This window comes from Mustela lutreola, chromosome 4 (genome assembly GCF_030435805.1).
Source record: "Mustela lutreola isolate mMusLut2 chromosome 4, mMusLut2.pri, whole genome shotgun sequence".
Classification (NCBI taxonomy): domain Eukaryota; kingdom Metazoa; phylum Chordata; class Mammalia; order Carnivora; family Mustelidae; genus Mustela; species Mustela lutreola.
In genome coordinates this window covers 190895086-190911297 of record NC_081293.1, presented here as the reverse complement: position 1 = coordinate 190911297, position 16212 = coordinate 190895086, and the positions used below count along the sequence as shown (strand labels likewise).

The window sequence follows — 16212 nt, the reverse complement described above, 5'->3', positions numbered from 1 at the left end:
TGAACTGGGGTCTTTGCCTGGAGCCCAGCAGTAAAGAGAAGGCAGGCGGGTCAGCAGGCAGACACATGCTGGTTTAATGGGCGCAAAGGTCCTGGTTTGGGTCCCAGCGCCTTCCCCCCACCCCCGAACCCACTGACCCTTCGATGGGTGGGGAAGGCAGCTTATGGAACTACAGTGTTTGCTCAGGGCTCTGGGGCCTGGCCTCGGGCCCAATGGCAGGGATGAGAGTGTGGCTTTCCCTCTAGGTTCCAGGGAATCTAGAAGGCACCTGGAAGTACCTGGAAGGGTACTCCTCTACCCTGCCCACAGAGATATCCCACCCTGCACCTCTACCTCCCCCTCTCCCCTACTCATACACACTCATGCACACATGCACATTCCACACACACACACACTCCTCACTGTGTCCTCCAGCTCTCTGAATCAGACACAGGTAGTAAAAAACAGACTTTGCAGCAAGGGAGTGACCCACAAATACCTGTGACTCTAAACGCCCAGACACCCAGGCCCCAGGCCATCGGGCCCCTGCTGTGCCATGGGACTGAGTATCAGCCAAAGATTTGGTCCCATTCCCGCAGGAAGGTTGAAGTAGCTGGCCAGGATAGCTTGCTCCCGTCAGAGTTCTGTGCAGTGGGAGCAGGATGGGCATCCTTCTTCCCCGTGACTATGCAAGCCCCAGCCCCTCCCTGGGCCTCCATCCACCCACCGGGCTGTGGGATTGGGTCCGAATCTGGCCACTGCCACGAATTGGCTATGAGAACTTAGGTGATTTGCTTTACCACTTTAGGCTCTGTTCTTTTTTTAAAATCTGTAGAATGTGGGCGACAATACCTTCCTTACAAGTATGATGTGAGTTTACATGGAACATTCCACAGGGCCCACCAGCCAATAAGGGGTGAATAGAAGCTACCTCCCCCAGAGCTTGCCTGAGAACCTACCTGCAATATTGGAGGCATATTTATACTAAAAAAAATTCTTCACTGTTTATCTGAAATTCAAATTAATTGGACATCCTGTATTTTAGTTGGTAACCCAATACATGTATGCTGTGATGGGGAAGGGTTCTAGAACTCCAGGGTAGGGGGTCTGTGAAGTCCAGGGGGCCAAGTCCTGCCCACAGCTCCACTTTATGCCTTGGCCCCGGAGCGAAGAATGGATGAGACATCTTTGAACGGCTATCAAAACAAAACAAAACAAAGCATGCGTGTCAGAGACTGTATGCCTCTATGTGGTTTGCCAAGCTTAATATATTCACATGGACTATCTGGCCCTTTACGGAAAAAGTTTGTCGGCCCACACTGGGTTTTCAATGTTTATATATCTCTTCTGGGCCAGGCTAGACATTAAACTGAAAGAGTGAAGGAAAGCTAAATCTCCAGGAGAGAAAGGCCCAGAAAAGGCCTTGGGATAGAGGTCGGCTCTCCCCACTCCCCAGGGGGCCCCTCAATCCCCAAGGCCCAGCCAACTGGCTTCCCCTCCTGGCCCACATTCAATCTCTCAGGCTAGTCTGACCTGTCCAGGTCTTTCTATAAAAGGTCATCAGGTGTCCCAAAGTCCAAAGGAGGCCTCTCCAATCTTTGAAGGCCTCCCCTTTCTGGACTGGCCGGGGGGGGGGGGGGGGGGGGCAGGGAGAGAGATCCAGGCGGGGAAGGGGTTTAAGCCAGGCCACAGCTGGAAGGCCGGTCTGCTGGCCTGTCTCTTTAAATCTCAGGTAATTTGGGAGGAGGGAGGGAGTGTCTGCACAGCTCGGGCTCACTCCCGGGAGGAGCTCCTGAGGAGGAGCCAGCTCCAGCAGAGGGAGTCTCAGTTTTGCCAAGTGTAGGAACCTCAGAGCCCTCTGCAGTCTGGCTCAGGCCTCAGGGAGACTCTGCAGGGACCCCAGGAGGTAGGAGACTAGGAGACGGGACCTCTCCAGGGAGAGGGCAGGCCGGCCCTTGGGGGAGCTGATGTGGCCCCAAGGCTGAGTCCTGTCGGGGTCTGGCCTTGGCCTCAGCCCCCCAAGGAGCCGGCCCTACACTCTATGGGGTTGCCGCTGCCCAAGGAGAAGGGGCTCATTCTCTGCCTGTGGAGAAAATTCTGTAGATGGTTCCAGAGACAGGAGTCGTGGGCTCAGAGCCGAGATGAGCAGAACCTGCAGCAGCAGAAGAGGTAAGCTTCAGTGTGCTTCCTCTGCACCCCCACACGTGCCCCTTCCCCCTTCCCAGCTCCTCTTCTTTCCTCCTTCCCTTTCCCCCTACCCTTCCTTCCCCCCAGCCCCCCACTCTCTCTCAGTCCTCGTTTGGCACAGACTGTGCTTCCAGGCCTGGCTCCTTGAGATGATTTTGTCTCAAAGGTCTTGGCCTCTGGGGCTAGAGCTCCCTAGGATGCCAGGTGGGCGGGGAGGGCACTGGCCCTGACACAGGTGCCCACTATCTTTAAGCTCCTATTCAATTATGTAAGCTTCTTGTACTTCTCTAAAGGCCAGCTACCTTGCTGGGCCTTGGAAAGATAATGGCATCATGGACCCACCACCCTGGGGGGAGCTAGTGGGTCAGGACAGTGCCCGAATTCTCTACTCCCTGCTCCTAGAGCAGTCTCTCCTACAGAAACATGCAACGCATACATGTACGCATAGGGGAGTGGATGACTCGGGCAGGAAGGAACTGCAGACATTAGTAACCACAGGAGACAAAGTGTGACTGTGGTTGTCACTGCGCACCGTCATCAGCCATTGCCCAGGGCCCTGCTGAATGCCAGGCACGGGGGGTGGCGGGGAGGGTTGTCACGGAGCTGAACAAAGCAGGGACCCAGCCCTGGGGTCCATGACTCTCTACTGGGGGAAGGGTGTGGGGCCAGAAGGGTGCTTGCCCACTCTCTCATTTGGGCTAAGCAACATGAGAGGCTCTAAAGTTTGAACCCCAAGAATATTGCACCTGTTGCCTCCAGCCCCTGAAACATCCCTAAACTCTGACGTCTGCCCCCAACTCCCCCCCGGGAGGGAGAGGAGAGGAGAAAGCTTGAGTCTGTCTCCACAGGAGATGGCCTCTCCAAAGACTCCCCGGGCCTCCCCACCCAAGAGCTGGCATGCTAGCAGGAAGTGCTCCTGTCCTGGTGTTCCCCCGGGGTCCCTAACAAGGCAGATAATACATCCAATTCATAGAAGAAAGCCCAAAGATTTTGAAGGCTTTTGTATCTGAGGGTCTTTCTCCATCTCCAAGAGCGGAGGCCTGCCTGAGCCTGACTGGGAGTGGCTGTGTTTCTTCTCCCTTTGCCCCAGGATTCTGGGCTGGGGGCGTGCTCCTTTCCAAGCTCTGGCTTTCCCGACTCTCACACCAGCCACCCACTTCTCTCCCCCCAGGCCTGGGAAAGTGGGGGCTGAGTGCATGTCTGGCTGATGACATCTTTCAGCACAGAAGGGCACTGTTGTTGGAGAAGAGGCCATCCCTGGTTCCTTCTGCTCCTCCCTTCCCACTCAGGACCCTGGGGCTGGGGGAGCTAGACACAGAGCACAAAAATGCCTGGGGCTTGGTAGGGGTGGCAGAGCTGCCCAGTGTGCCAGCAAGGCAAAGACCAAGTGAAGGACCACAGCCTGGCTGCTTCCACTCATCTTTTCTGCCCCTATCCCTTCCCCAGACCATTGAGTGGGCCTCCTCAGGAGCCTTGGTCCAGGAAGGCCTGATGTTGCCGCTTGGAGGGATCTGTCTGGTTCCTTTCCTGATCTCTCTGTCTGGTTCCACAGTTTCTTGGCCTGCCCCTCCCCCCCCCCCCCGCCCCCAGCCTGGAGTATTGACTCCCTGCCCGGTGGGCACTCCCAGGAAGGACACGGAAATGGCCAGAAAAGGAAGTATCCTAGGCTGTGCAGTGAGTGGCCTTAGGGAAGATTTGCAAGCAACTAGATAAATAGAGGCCGTCTAGGTGAGGACAGTACTGACAGGCAAGGAGGCGGGCTGGTGGCAGAAAGCAGCAAAGTAAGGAGTAGCTACCTCACCTTCTATAGCCCCAAACACACGGGAGGGAGGGCCTGCTCTCCCCTGGGGGACAAGGCAGGCCCAGCGTGAGCAAGTGATGAAGTCAGAATTTGTGCCAACAGCTCAGGGGGCCTCTTGGTTGGGGTATCCGGGGCAGGGGGTGGACCACAGTCCAGTGAGAAGGGAAGGCTTTATTGTCTCTCCAGGATGGCCAGGAGCCCAGCAGCCCTCTCTCTCTCTCGCAGATGTGTCTTGAGTTTTAGTCTCACTGCCACCTCTGCTTAAATCCACATTGCTGGACCCAAGCTGAAATTACCTTTCTCCCGTTTCTTCTTTCTCTCTCCCTGGACCTTGAATTGTCTTATTTCCTGAGATATAATGTATTAACTACTTTGTGAGCATAAAGCATTCTGCTAGATTTGCAGAAAGTGAACGTGATGATGGTGCTCTCAGGCAAAATGCCCCAGTATGCATCTCCTTGGGTGACAAGTGCGCTTGGGGGGTGTCCTAACCAAGAAGGGTTTAAGCAGGTGTCATGCGTGCGCAGAGGAGGATGCTGCGGTATCTGGTTCTGCCTGGTGTGGGGTATGCTGGCTAGCTCTCAGAGGCTCACACCTGACCCCGTTGCTGGAAACTTCTCCCTCCCTCTGGATAGTGAGAAGGCTGTGATGATCACTGGAAGTTCTTCTCTGTTTGGGTACATACATGTATGTGAAGTGATGCGTCTGGAAAAATAAGCTCTGGGGCTCTCCAGGCTATCGGGACTCTGCGCCTCAGTAAACACACGCAGGTACATCCTTGCAAGCACACGAGCTCCAACTGCAGCACTGAAAAGGGTGGCCCGACTCCAAGTCTGCAAATAACCACTTTCCCCCTGAGCTCTGGCTTCCTCATCTAGTCGCCAAGAACCCAAGCTGAGGGGAAGTGGCCCATCAGTGGCCAGTGCGTGCCCCCTCCCCACACAGGACTGCCCTCTCCCGCATCTGTGGTCACAGTTCTGGGCTGACCCCCTTCCCCTGAGAAAGGTTGGTAAGAGCCATAAAACTAGAAGAACCACATAATTGAGTGGTGAGAGCCCGAGGCTAGGTTCTTGGCAAAGCATTCTGCGTGTAACTCTGCGAGATCTCCTCACAGCAATTTGGTTGTGCTGCCTCAGTTTCCTTTTCTGAAAAATGAATCATTCAGCCTGCGTCACGGGGCTGTCAGGAGCATAATAAGGGAGATGCTGCTTTGGAAGCTGAAAAGCACATTTAAGAAATGAGATTTACTGTGATAAAAACCACGGTAGTCTAAACACCACGGTAGTCTAAACACCCTCCTGGGGTGTTGGCAGGAGTTTGAGGGGCTGGGTACCTCCTCTTCTCAGAGCTGTATCCACCCGGGAACTTGTAACTGAGCTCCCACATCGCGTTTGCCTTCCCCTTCCCAAACGGTTACGCTTGTCGGAGGGGATGCCCGTGGACACAGCCCCCTGGGCCTCTCGGCCCTCTCCAAAGCCCATCAACCCAGAGAACAGGGACAGAGAAATGGCTGAGCAGGGTCCAGTCCTAGCTCTGCCTCTGACTTGTTTAGACAGGTCACGTCAGAACTCCAGGCCTCTTTCTACATCTGGGACATGAACAGATAGACCAGATGTCTAGCAACTTCCTAGCTCTAAAATTCTGATTTGAATTCTCCTTCCAGGCACTCTGAATTCTGTCTTATTTCCAGCAACCAAATAGAAAACTTTGCTCATGTGCACAAAGACATATACACATCCGTGTACACATCCGTAAGGAGGAGGAGGAGAGGTGGGGATGGAGTGCAGGGAACAGGGAGAGAGGAAAGGAGAGACACTCGTGGGGTGGCCCAGAGGAAACTTCAGGGGGGAGGATCAGAGATTTGTGTTCTGTCAAAAAAATGGGTAAGGATTTGCAGTACAATTTTCACCAGTCTAACATTAAACTAAACTGTTCAATTTGATAATTAATGGTCAGGCCAAATTAAAACTTTCTACTTCCTGAAAACAGCTTCCACACTCCTATAATTTCAGATTTCCTCTGTAATTTCCTTTTGCTACTCAATCAGTAGAGTGCTCAAAAGGCTTTACCTTTTTGTTTCCCTCTTAGTTAAATATTTAATGATTTGTAAGAAAACACACATAGAGAATTTCTCGTCCCTTTTAATATGAAGACTCCCCAGATGGTTTATGAATAATTCTACCTGTAGCTCAGAGTTTCCCTACCTTGGCAGGGTGGATATGCTGGACAGAATAATTCTTTGTTAGAGGAGACCGACCTGCATAAGATGCTTCTTAATAGCATCCCCACCGGAGGCCGTGAGCACCCCTCTGCCCCACGCCCGTTGTGACAACCAAAAATGTCTCTAGACTTTGCCAAATTGCTTGGGGTGGGGAAAGGGGCTCACCCCTGGTTGAGAGCCACAGCTCTAAACCACTATTTGTGAGTAAGAGGTCTGGCAGTAATGTTAAGTATTCTACTAAATGAAGTCAAATTTTCCCCTGGAAGGGAACGAGTATAATTCAACCATTCAAACCAGAACATATTTTTATCAGTATCTCCTCTTCTTGGTCTAGGGAGGTGTGTAGCAGAGACCTGCTGAAGATGCATAAATTTTGCTCTAGATCTAAACTTCTATGCTGGGTTGCTATGGTAGAAACTACTTGTATCTCAGGCATGGGAGTCTTTGGGTGGGTCTGCTCTTGACCTTTTTTTATGGGTCCCAGGAGTAGTCAGGTTTTGGAGGGGGTCAGCGTGGCTGCCGAGAACGTGACAGAGGGCTTTCTCTGCTGTCCCCTTGTGGCCCTCTGATGCCATTGCAAGTAATTGCTCCAATCCCTCAGAACCATTTCTACGCTGCCCCCTTTTTTGCTGGATTCTGGAGTTGGCTGCCCAGAAGAGACCAGTTCTCTACACACTTTGCTGGGTTGGTCCATAAGGTGATTCTTCGCTTTATCTGGGGTTTCCAGATAAAGTACAGGACATGGAGTTAAATCTGAATTTCATATAAATGATGAATAAGCTGTTGTTATAAGTATGTCCGGATATCACATGGGGCATAGTTCTATTAAACAGTTATTGCTTGTATATCTAAAATTAAAATTTAATGGAGCATCCTGAATTTTTATTCGGCAAGCTCAGATGGACAATAACTCCTTGTTCCCCAGGTCACAAGGGCAGCAAGGAAAAGAGCACGTAGTAGTGGACGCTTTGGGGGACATTTGTGGGCTTCAGAGCTGTGTAGGGACCGAAAGGGGTGTCTATAGGCCGGCGACCAACTAGCCTCCTCGCTCGTATGTTAGGAAGCAGGGAGTAGAATTGCGCACTTGGGTAAGAAGCCCCTTTGGGTCCCTTTTTAATTTTGCCATTAGCTTTAGTCCCAATAGAGCATAAAGGCAGAAGCTGATTGAGGGAGAGCAGTGAAAGGGTATAAAGATAAGGAAGAGACTGACTTCTGCCCTTAAGCAACCCTACTATAGAGGAAGAGACAGTATAATCATAACACGGTGAAAGATGCAAAAATAAAGGGCCAGAGGGGTGTGTGTGTGTGTGTGTGTGTGTGTGTGTGTGCGCGTGTGTGTGTTGGGGGTAGAGCTGGCTCTCGAACATTTTTAAAGAAGGGGTTTGGGCAAATCGTCGGAAAGACGGCGGCGGCGGTAAAGGGAGTGTAGAAAATTTGCTTTGCAGCTGTGTTTGTATACTGAGCATACTGGTTTTTACTTAGATTATATGTTTGCCTAAGGTTGGCTTCGGGGATGGCCAGTGGAGATGATAAGGAGAGCCAGTAAGGCCAGACTACCTTCTGGCACTGCTGCAAATTCACTCGTTCTGCAGCTAGTAGGAGAGCGTCTATCACACGCGAAACACGTTCCTAGGCATTAGGGTCACAGAACAGACAATGAACAGGGCGAGATGGAGGCCCTGGGTTCCAGGTGGAAGTAGCGTGTGGCAGAGGCATCGGGAGAATAGGGTGCTCTGGGGCAGTGAGGACAGAACATCAGGTGTGAGGAGTGAATGGGGGAGGAGAGAGTGGAAAGGCAGGTGCCCAGAGGCTAACAAGGACCTCTGTGTTCCTTCTCTGAGAGCGTTGAAGGCAGATTTTCCAAGCCATGATGGTACTGCCATTTAGAGGGGGCACCATGGCAACATGGGTAAGGATGGATCGGGGGTAAAGAGTGCATAGGGAAACTGTAGTTGGAATATTTTGCTCATGAGGGGCAGAACAGAGAATGGAGACATGAATTGATGAGGGTCCACAGGGACAAGGAGGTTGGCATCACTCGAGTGGGGACGGAGCACTAAATGGTGAATTGACACCACCTGGTGACTGTCCATATGGCATGGGGGGTGGGGAGCTGGGGCCCACATTTGGGGAGATGTGAGTCTTGTGCTCATTCCTCCTCTCCTGACCACCCCCCCCCACACCCCAGCTCTTGGAGTCGATTTCCTGCCATTAGTCGTCAGTGTGTGAGCTCCCATTCCCATAGTGGGCCATCGATGGCTAAATGGTGTTATTTCATTTAGCTCCCATGGAAAGACCATGACCTTGGGCCAAGAGAGAAATTGAAGAAAGGGGGCCCCATTGGTCTTAGTTGGGCTAAATTGTGATTATAATCTAGGTTTTTAGTTCATTGTAGGAATAAAGCTCAAGAGAGGATCTGGTGAGTCAGAGATGATTAGAGAAGATGATTTTTTTTTTCTTCTTTGCCTTACACAAGGGAGAAGCAGACAGGAGTAGGAAGAGAGTATACTCTGACTTAAGGGTCAGAAAAAAAAGGTCCACTGTTGCTTTCTGATGGAGCTCTGAGGATGCTGTTGTCAGGAGGAAAGTGCCGGCCACAAGCGGCTTTGCCCGGAAGGTCTAGAAAGGAGAGCATCACACCGCTGGAGGAAATCTGCTAGCCTCTGCATGTTGACTTCCTTCCCAAACATGAGAGAGGAATTCCTTGTACCCTTAGTCCATGAAAACAAGGCTTATCTTGGGGGGTAATCACAGGGCACTTAGTGAAGCTAAACAGGGTTGCTCCAGAGGTCAGTAGGTCAGGAGGTGAGTGAATACTTAAGTAAAGCTCCTCCCCTCCATACCTGATACGCAGATAACACATTCACACACATTCTGGTCCCAGCACTCAGGGGACAGGAAACCAGTTCTGATGCTCCACAAACGGAAACGGGGGAAAGTTGCTTTGAGGGTAACTAACTAGTCGAGAGAAAAATCAGTCAAGGCTTGGCACCCGATAGCCTCACTTCCCTGGATCAAGGTCAATACTGCTGAGGTGCACGGTTTGTACATGAAGGAGCCAAGACATCTCCCTTCACTGCACAACTGGGCATGCTCACCATTGCCACCTTTCTGATTCCTTTCCCTTATAGGATCTGGGAGTCTCCTCTCCTTCTAGCGGCCAAGGAAAACAATGTGCAGGCTCTCCACAAGCTACTCAAGTACGAGGCATGTGACATGCACCAGAGAGGTAAGAGGCAGAGCCTTCAGCACCTGTACCCACACATGAGGTTCCTGGTATAGCCCAGACCTTCTGCCCTCGGCCGCCACGCCCCTATTGTCACCATCCCCCTGGTCCGCAGAAGCCGCATGACTCTTCTTTCTGTCAATCCCAGGAGCCATGGGGGAGACGGCACTGCACATAGCAGCCCTCTATGACAACCTGGAGGCAGCCATCGTGCTGATGGAGGCCGCCCCTGAGCTGGTCTTCGAGCCCATGACATCCAAGCTGTATGAGGGTGAGGAGTCAAGGGGCCCAGGACGGAGGGAAGGGGTGACCTACTGGATATTTCAAGTCAGTCTCTGTGGTGGGTAATTTGGGGAAACCAAAGAGGGAGTCCGAGACCCCTAGTTTTCATGCTTCTCTCTATCTCCCTTTTTTCTCATCATCCTCACTGTGCGACATGAGAGCACCAGCCCCCCGAAATGCAAGGGGGCTACAGTAGGAAGAGAAGAGAGCAGCTGGCTTACCTGGGGACCCTACCAGCCCAAGGACCACCCCCCCACACACACACCTTGGGCTGCCCTGATGAGGAGGACAGGGCGTAGATAAGGGAGGGACCCCCACAGGATCCTGGGGACAGACCCCATGACTGAGAGCTCTCTCTGGCCAGGTCAGACTGCACTGCACATAGCCATCGTGAATCAGAACGTGAACTTGGTGCGAACCCTGCTTGCCCATGGGGCCAGCGTCTCTGCAAGAGCGACAGGCACAGCTTTCCGCCGCAGCCCCCGCAACCTCATCTACTTTGGTGGGAGCAGGGCCAGGACTGGGAGGCAGGGGGGGTGGGGAGGTGGGCAAGAGCCAAGGGAGGGAGGCTGAGGAGGGCTCCAACCCCGGGGAAAGCTGGGAGGGGTCAGGCCTTGCAGGGCTTAAGGCCAGAGCCAGTTCTCCCCATGGCACTTGCTCCAACCCTGCCTCTGGTTCTGCTGACAAGTGTCACCAAGCCCAGAGCTCAGATGTGGGGGGAAGGAGGCAGTCGCTCAGGGACACTGCCCATCCCCTTGGGCACTCATGCCACGGAGCCCTGTGTGTCCGCAGGGGAGCACCCTTTGTCTTTTGCTGCCTGCGTGGGCAGTGAGGAGATCGTGCGGCTGCTCATTGAGCATGGAGCGGACATCCGGGCCCAGGACTCCCTGGGTAAGAGCTGGGGTGAGGAGGGGAGCTGGGATGCTGGGGGCTGGGAGGGCAGGGACCTGGACAGCCCCCAGGCCTGTCTCGGGGTGAGCAGGGGAACAGCAGGGCCTTCGGTGCAATGGCCATGCGACACCCGTGTCTCCCGCAGGAAACACCGTGTTGCACATCCTCATCCTCCAGCCCAACAAGACCTTTGCCTGCCAAATGTACAACCTGCTGCTGTCCTACGATGGGCGCAGGGACCACCTGCAGTCCCTGGACCTCGTGCCCAATCACCAGGGCCTCACCCCCTTCAAGCTGGCCGGCGTGGAGGGCAACACTGTGGTGAGGGACGCTTGCTCCCTGGGCCTTGTGGCCTCCTTCTAAAGACCCTTCCTCCCAAGCCCCCCCCCCCCAGGGCACAGTCCCTTACTCCCAACTCCGTGGCTAAATGCTCAGCTGCAGGCTTCCCGGATCCAGAGGTTGGAGAAGGGCACTCTAGAATATCTGCTCTGGTGACCCCAAGTGCTGTTCCCTTGGCCTGTCCTCTTCTTTGCCATCTTGAGAGGGTTGGTGAGAAAGAGGGAGAAGCAGAAACCAAAGGAGGTTCACACAGCAGAGGCGTGGGGCTCGCGGACTGCCCGTTAGTGCCCAGGAGCCCGCTGCAGCCCTCCGGGAGGTGTGGTTCCCGTGGCCGCTCCTCATGCTGACCCTCTGACTCACCGCCGTGTCCCCCCAGATGTTCCAGCACCTGATGCAGAAGCGGAAGCACATCCAGTGGACGTACGGGCCGCTGACCTCCACTCTCTATGACCTCACAGAGATCGACTCCTCCGGGGACGAGCAGTCCCTGCTAGAACTTATCGTCACCACCAAGAAGCGGGAGGTATGGGTCGTTGGGTGGGAAAGAGCCGGGGTGGGGTGGAGTCGCGGTCTCTGAGCTGCTTGCTCTGTTTTCCTTCTGCCGAAGGCTCGCCAGATCCTGGACCAGACACCCGTGAAGGAGCTGGTGAGCCTCAAGTGGAAGAGATACGGGCGGCCGTACTTCTGCGTGCTGGGCGCCATCTACCTGATCTACATCATCTGCTTCACCATGTGCTGCGTCTACCGCCCCCTCAAGCCCAGGACCAATAACCACACGGGTCCCCGAGACAACACCCTCCTACAGCAGAAGCTGCTTCAGGTGACGCCTCAGGAGCAGCTGAGCTTCCGGGCGGGATCCGCTGTCCACCCTTTCTCAGACCCGCATCGCGTTCCTGCTGGACACCCCCCATTTCTCCCTGCGCCCAGCTCTCAAATATGTAGGCACAGACATGGGACTCCCAAGTGACTCAGTCCGTTAAGCAGCTGCCTTTGGCTCAGGTCATGATCCTGGGGTTCTGGGATCAAGCCCCCAGATAATCTTCCTGCTCAGCAGAGAGCCTGCTTCTCTCTCTCCCTCGGCCTGCCGCCTTGCCTACTTGTGTTCTCTCTCTGTCAAATAAATAAATGAACTCTTAAAAAAAAAAAAAAAAGAATCTGACAGGGCTGGTGACCCTACCCAGGGAAACTGACTTGTGCCCAGGAGGGGGCAGGGTGGTTGTATGGAGACCCTGAGTGTCCTGACCATGTTTCCCTCTCAGGAGGCCTACGTGACCCCGGAGGATGACATCCGCCTGGTGGGGGAGCTGGTGACCGTCATTGGAGCTGTGATCATTCTGCTCGCAGAGGTCAGGCGTGGGCAGGATCTAGGAGGAGGCTGCTTTCCCCAGGGATCCAGTCTGAGCCCCAGGCTACAAGTGCCTTTGTGTCTTCCTGGCCCCTCTCCAGATTCCAGACATCTTCAGGGTGGGGGTCACTCGCTTCTTTGGACAGACGATCCTTGGGGGGCCGTTTCACGTCCTCATGTGAGTCTCCCTTCTCTCCCCCTTTCTCTGCCCTTCCCTCACTCCCTGGATCCTGACCCCTGGACAATCCCTGGAGGAAACTGAGAAGCCTTCTCCAGTGATGAGTGTGACCCTGTGTATTGAACTTGCAAAGGCCAAATCTGAGTGTGTGGGTTTTGCCTCCCTTGGCCACTCTTGCTCTTGTGTCCCAGGATAATCCCAGCCTCCTCTCACACTCCCCTCTGTCCCCCCCTCCAGCATTGCCTATGCCTGCATGGTGCTGGTAACCATGGTCATGCGGCTCATGAACGCCAGCGGGGAGGTGGTGCCCATGTCCTTCGCGCTGGTGCTGGGCTGGTGCAATGTCATGTACTTCGCCCGAGGATTCCAGATGTTGGGCCCGTTCACCATCATGATCCAGAAGGTCGGTGCCTCCCTCCAAGCTTTCTCCAGAGAGGTCCTGGAGCCGCGGCTGCTGCAGACATTTTCATAAAGGGCCAGATAACAGATTCGCAGGCTTTGCGAGCCACATAGGGTCTCTCCTGCGTATTCTTTTCTTTTCCTCCTTCTTGTTTCCGCATTCCTTTAAAAATGTAAAAACCCTTCTCTGTTCAGGGGCTGTACCCAAACAAGCCAAGTGGATTGGGTGTGCAGCCACGGTGTCTAACCCCTGGAGGGTGGAACTGTCGGGCTTCCTGGGGAGATGTGTGAGAGGCTGAAAGGAACAACTGTCCAGGGGACCCATGTGGAGGTATTTTCCTTTTTCTCCTCCTTTAGATGATTTTTGGTGACCTGATGCGGTTCTGCTGGCTGATGGCTGTGGTCATCCTGGGCTTTGCCTCAGGTAAATCACCTGTGTGGGATGGGACCCTCGCGGGGAGAGGTTGGAGGAGCCCAGAGAGCCCAGAATGGCTGTGGATAGACCTGGGGGAGGTGCGATGGAAGGCCAAGATACAAGGCCTGCAAGATACAGTGTCTGAGGATGGAACTCGCCTTGGGGTGAGACAGAACTGGGAGTGTTATGGAGATGTGGCTCCTGGGATCGGGATAAACCATCCAGGAAATTAGGGAATCTCAGAACCTGAAGCGTGGAGCCACAGAGGGCCGGGTGTGGATGCCCGGTGGAGATGATGGAAGTGGGACTGAATTGGGCAGCAAAGAGCTGGTCGTGGTCCAGTCACGTATGTGGTTGCCATGGTAACCCTCCATCCCCCTTGGGTGGAGCAGCCTTCTATATCATCTTCCAGACAGAGGACCCCGACGAGCTGGGCCACTTCTACGACTACCCCATGGCACTGTTCAGCACCTTCGAGCTGTTCCTCACGGTCATCGACGGGCCTGCCAACTATGACGTGGATCTGCCCTTCATGTACAGCATCACCTACGCTGCCTTCGCCATCATCGCCACATTGCTCATGCTCAACCTTCTCATCGCCATGATGGGTGACACTCACTGGCGGGTGGCCCATGAGCGGGATGAGCTCTGGAGGGCGCAGGTGAGCCCCCTGGTGGCTGGGAGGATTCTTGCAGGTCGTTCCCTTCCAGCCAGGGGCTGGGGTGAGCTCACATAGAAGCAGGATATTTTGACCCGACACGTGTCTCCACGGTCACTGTACAGTACACAGAATAACACAGAGCATCCAGAAGCACTGGACTGGCACTACTGTGGCAGTACTTGGATGGCCGGAAAGAATTCTTCATAGTTCTCTTGAAAATTAAAACCTCAGGCTTTTCTAGAAGAGTCCACAAGAAATCAAACAACAAGAAATAAAGCTAATGGAGACTAAAAGTGCATTTAGTGAATTAGTCTGTAAAATCTGACCCAGAAAAATTGGACTGGTTTTAAAAAAAAAATGCTATGAAAACTTCTCACAGTAACAGAAGTAATCTTCAGTAGGATCATTGTGATAGAGCCAGAAGACCATTCAAATGAATCAAATCATTTGAAAAGATACTTTAGAAAATAATTTCTCTCAACAGAATTAAAAATGAGCATCCCCCAAATTGAATGGCACTTAGCTGTGCTGTGTAGGAAACGCAGTTAAAAGGCCCGAAATTGGCTAAATGGGGTTTGCTCAAGAAAATATGTTTTCCATGCAAATGTATTGATATTAGATTTCTCGGTAAGTTATTAGCAGTTTTAAATGGACTTTATGTCTGTAGGATCAAAATATCCTGTGGTCCCGAGCATCCCTTTCTCTTTGCTTTGCCTTCCTTCCTGTCTCCTTGGACGGAGTCTCTCAGCCTCCTGCAGGATCAGCATGGAGGTCAGGTCATGGGGCAGAGAATTGCGGGGCTCATGTTCCATTGACTCTCTCGCACAGCAGTGGGTCAGTCCAGCTGACACCACCCACCCCCAGCTCAGGGGTGTTGTCTGCCCCTTCTTGGAGACCATGAGCTCCTGCGTTTCCGAGCTATCGCTTCCTCCACCCGGCACCCTTTCCTCTCCACACCCTTCTATCTTTCAGTCTGCACCCAACCTCTGCTGGCCCCTTCTGTCCCCACACACAGGTGGTAGCCACCACGGTGATGCTGGAGCGGAAGCTGCCTCGCTGCCTGTGGCCTCGCTCGGGCATCTGTGGGCGCGAGTACGGGCTGGGGGACCGCTGGTTCCTGCGGTGAGTGACCCATGCGGGGCCGGGCGCCCCTCTGCTCAGACAACCTCCTGCTCCCAGGGTCCCCGTGTGGGCTGCCCGCTCCCTGGGCCCCTCGCCCGATGACCTGTGTTGACCTGAGGGTCCCACACTGGATCCCTGCTGCTAAGGCAGGGGGTGCCGGGGTGGGGTGCGCACCAGCTGCACAGGAAGGAACAGGCCAGTTATGGCAGGAGGCAGTGAGCACAGGACACAGGCCAGGCCTGGGACCAGCCCTTCCATCCCTGGCTGTCCCTCATAGCCTCCTTCTCCACAGGGTGGAGGACCGACAGGATCTCAACCGGCAGCGAGTGCGGCGCTACGCGCAGGCCTTCCACACCCAGGGCTCCGATGACTTGGACAAAGGCTCAGAAAAACTGCAGCTGGGCCACCCCTTTGGCCCCCACCTGTCCCTCTCTACCCCCTCCGTGTCTCGGAGTACCTCCCGCAGCAGCACCAACTGGGAGAGGCTCCGGCAAGGCACCCTGAGGAGGGAACTGAGGGGCCTGACCAACAGGGCTCTGGAAGACGGGGACGGCTGGGAGTATCAGATCTGAGCGCGCTCCATCTCGTGGCTGCTGTCCTTTTCCTGGGGCGTCCGAAGACAACACTGAGACACCCAGAGGTCTGCTCTCCCAGGTCCAGGGGGGGGGGAAGCAGAATGCAGTCTGAGGAATGCCGGCTGGGAACAACCGCCCCAGGTCCCACTACTCGTTCAGCTCTGGGGCGAATGGAAACCAAGGAGGGAGGTGGCCCTCGCCTCACCCCGCGCACAGGGCTGGTGCCAGGGGGCACCAAGCTGAGTGGCTCTTCGGCCTTACGGAAGTACTCTGCACTGTCAGAGCAAAGCACTTTAAGGACAGGCTTGCCGTCTCTACCCCAGTGTTAACGGTGGGAAGGGGAGAGCCCTTCCCAGGGTGCTCCAGACAGCTGGGAGGGAGGCTTGTGGAAAGCATGAGCGGGGGGGACAGGTACCACTTTGGGGGTGGAATGAAGCTGGTTGAGTCTTGCCACCTTCTACCTTCCAATAAAGTCATTCCCTGCTCTGTGCCCTTGTGCCTTCTGCTGGGTGGTGTCTCCTGTTGGCAGTGGCCCTGTGCGCCTCCTCCAAGGCCTTCCCAGCCCCTCCTTGCAGACTGAGGTCTCACCAC

At 54.3% G+C, this 16212-nt stretch overlaps 1 protein-coding gene across 2 annotated transcripts; it reads left to right on the top strand.

Moving 5' to 3' along the window:
• Positions 1–1750: 1750 nt before the first annotated feature.
• Positions 1751–16111, top strand: TRPV6 (transient receptor potential cation channel subfamily V member 6). Of its 2 annotated transcripts, XM_059172088.1 has the most exons (15): positions 1751–2148; positions 9320–9417; positions 9563–9685; positions 10061–10198; positions 10489–10587; positions 10733–10908; positions 11303–11449; positions 11534–11746; positions 12186–12272; positions 12373–12449; positions 12687–12852; positions 13206–13272; positions 13656–13924; positions 14940–15046; positions 15339–16111. In XM_059172088.1, the coding sequence occupies exons 1-15, from the start codon at positions 2021–2023 to the stop codon at positions 15616–15618; spliced, it is 2175 nt and encodes a 724-aa protein (XP_059028071.1). In that variant the 5' UTR covers positions 1751–2020; the 3' UTR covers positions 15619–16111. The 2 variants fall into 2 exon arrangements, with proteins under 2 accessions (XP_059028071.1, XP_059028072.1); XM_059172089.1 differs by lacking the exons at positions 1751–2148; positions 9320–9417 and having other exon boundaries at positions 10066–10198.
• The last annotated feature ends 101 nt before the right edge of the window (positions 16112–16212 follow it).

What these genes read in the sequence shown, in the direction of transcription:
- TRPV6 (XM_059172088.1), top strand. Translation starts at nt 2,021, where the DNA reads ATGGGGTTGCCGCTGCCCAAGGAGAAGGGGCTCATTCTCTGCCTGTGG. An exon ending in AACCTGCAGCAGCAGAAGAG is followed by an intron (nt 2,149 to 9,319) that starts GTAAGCTTCAGT and finishes TTTCCCTTATAG; the next exon opens with GATCTGGGAGTCTCCTCTCC. An exon ending in TACAGCAGAAGCTGCTTCAG is followed by an intron (nt 11,747 to 12,185) that starts GTGACGCCTCAG and finishes TTTCCCTCTCAG; the next exon opens with GAGGCCTACGTGACCCCGGA.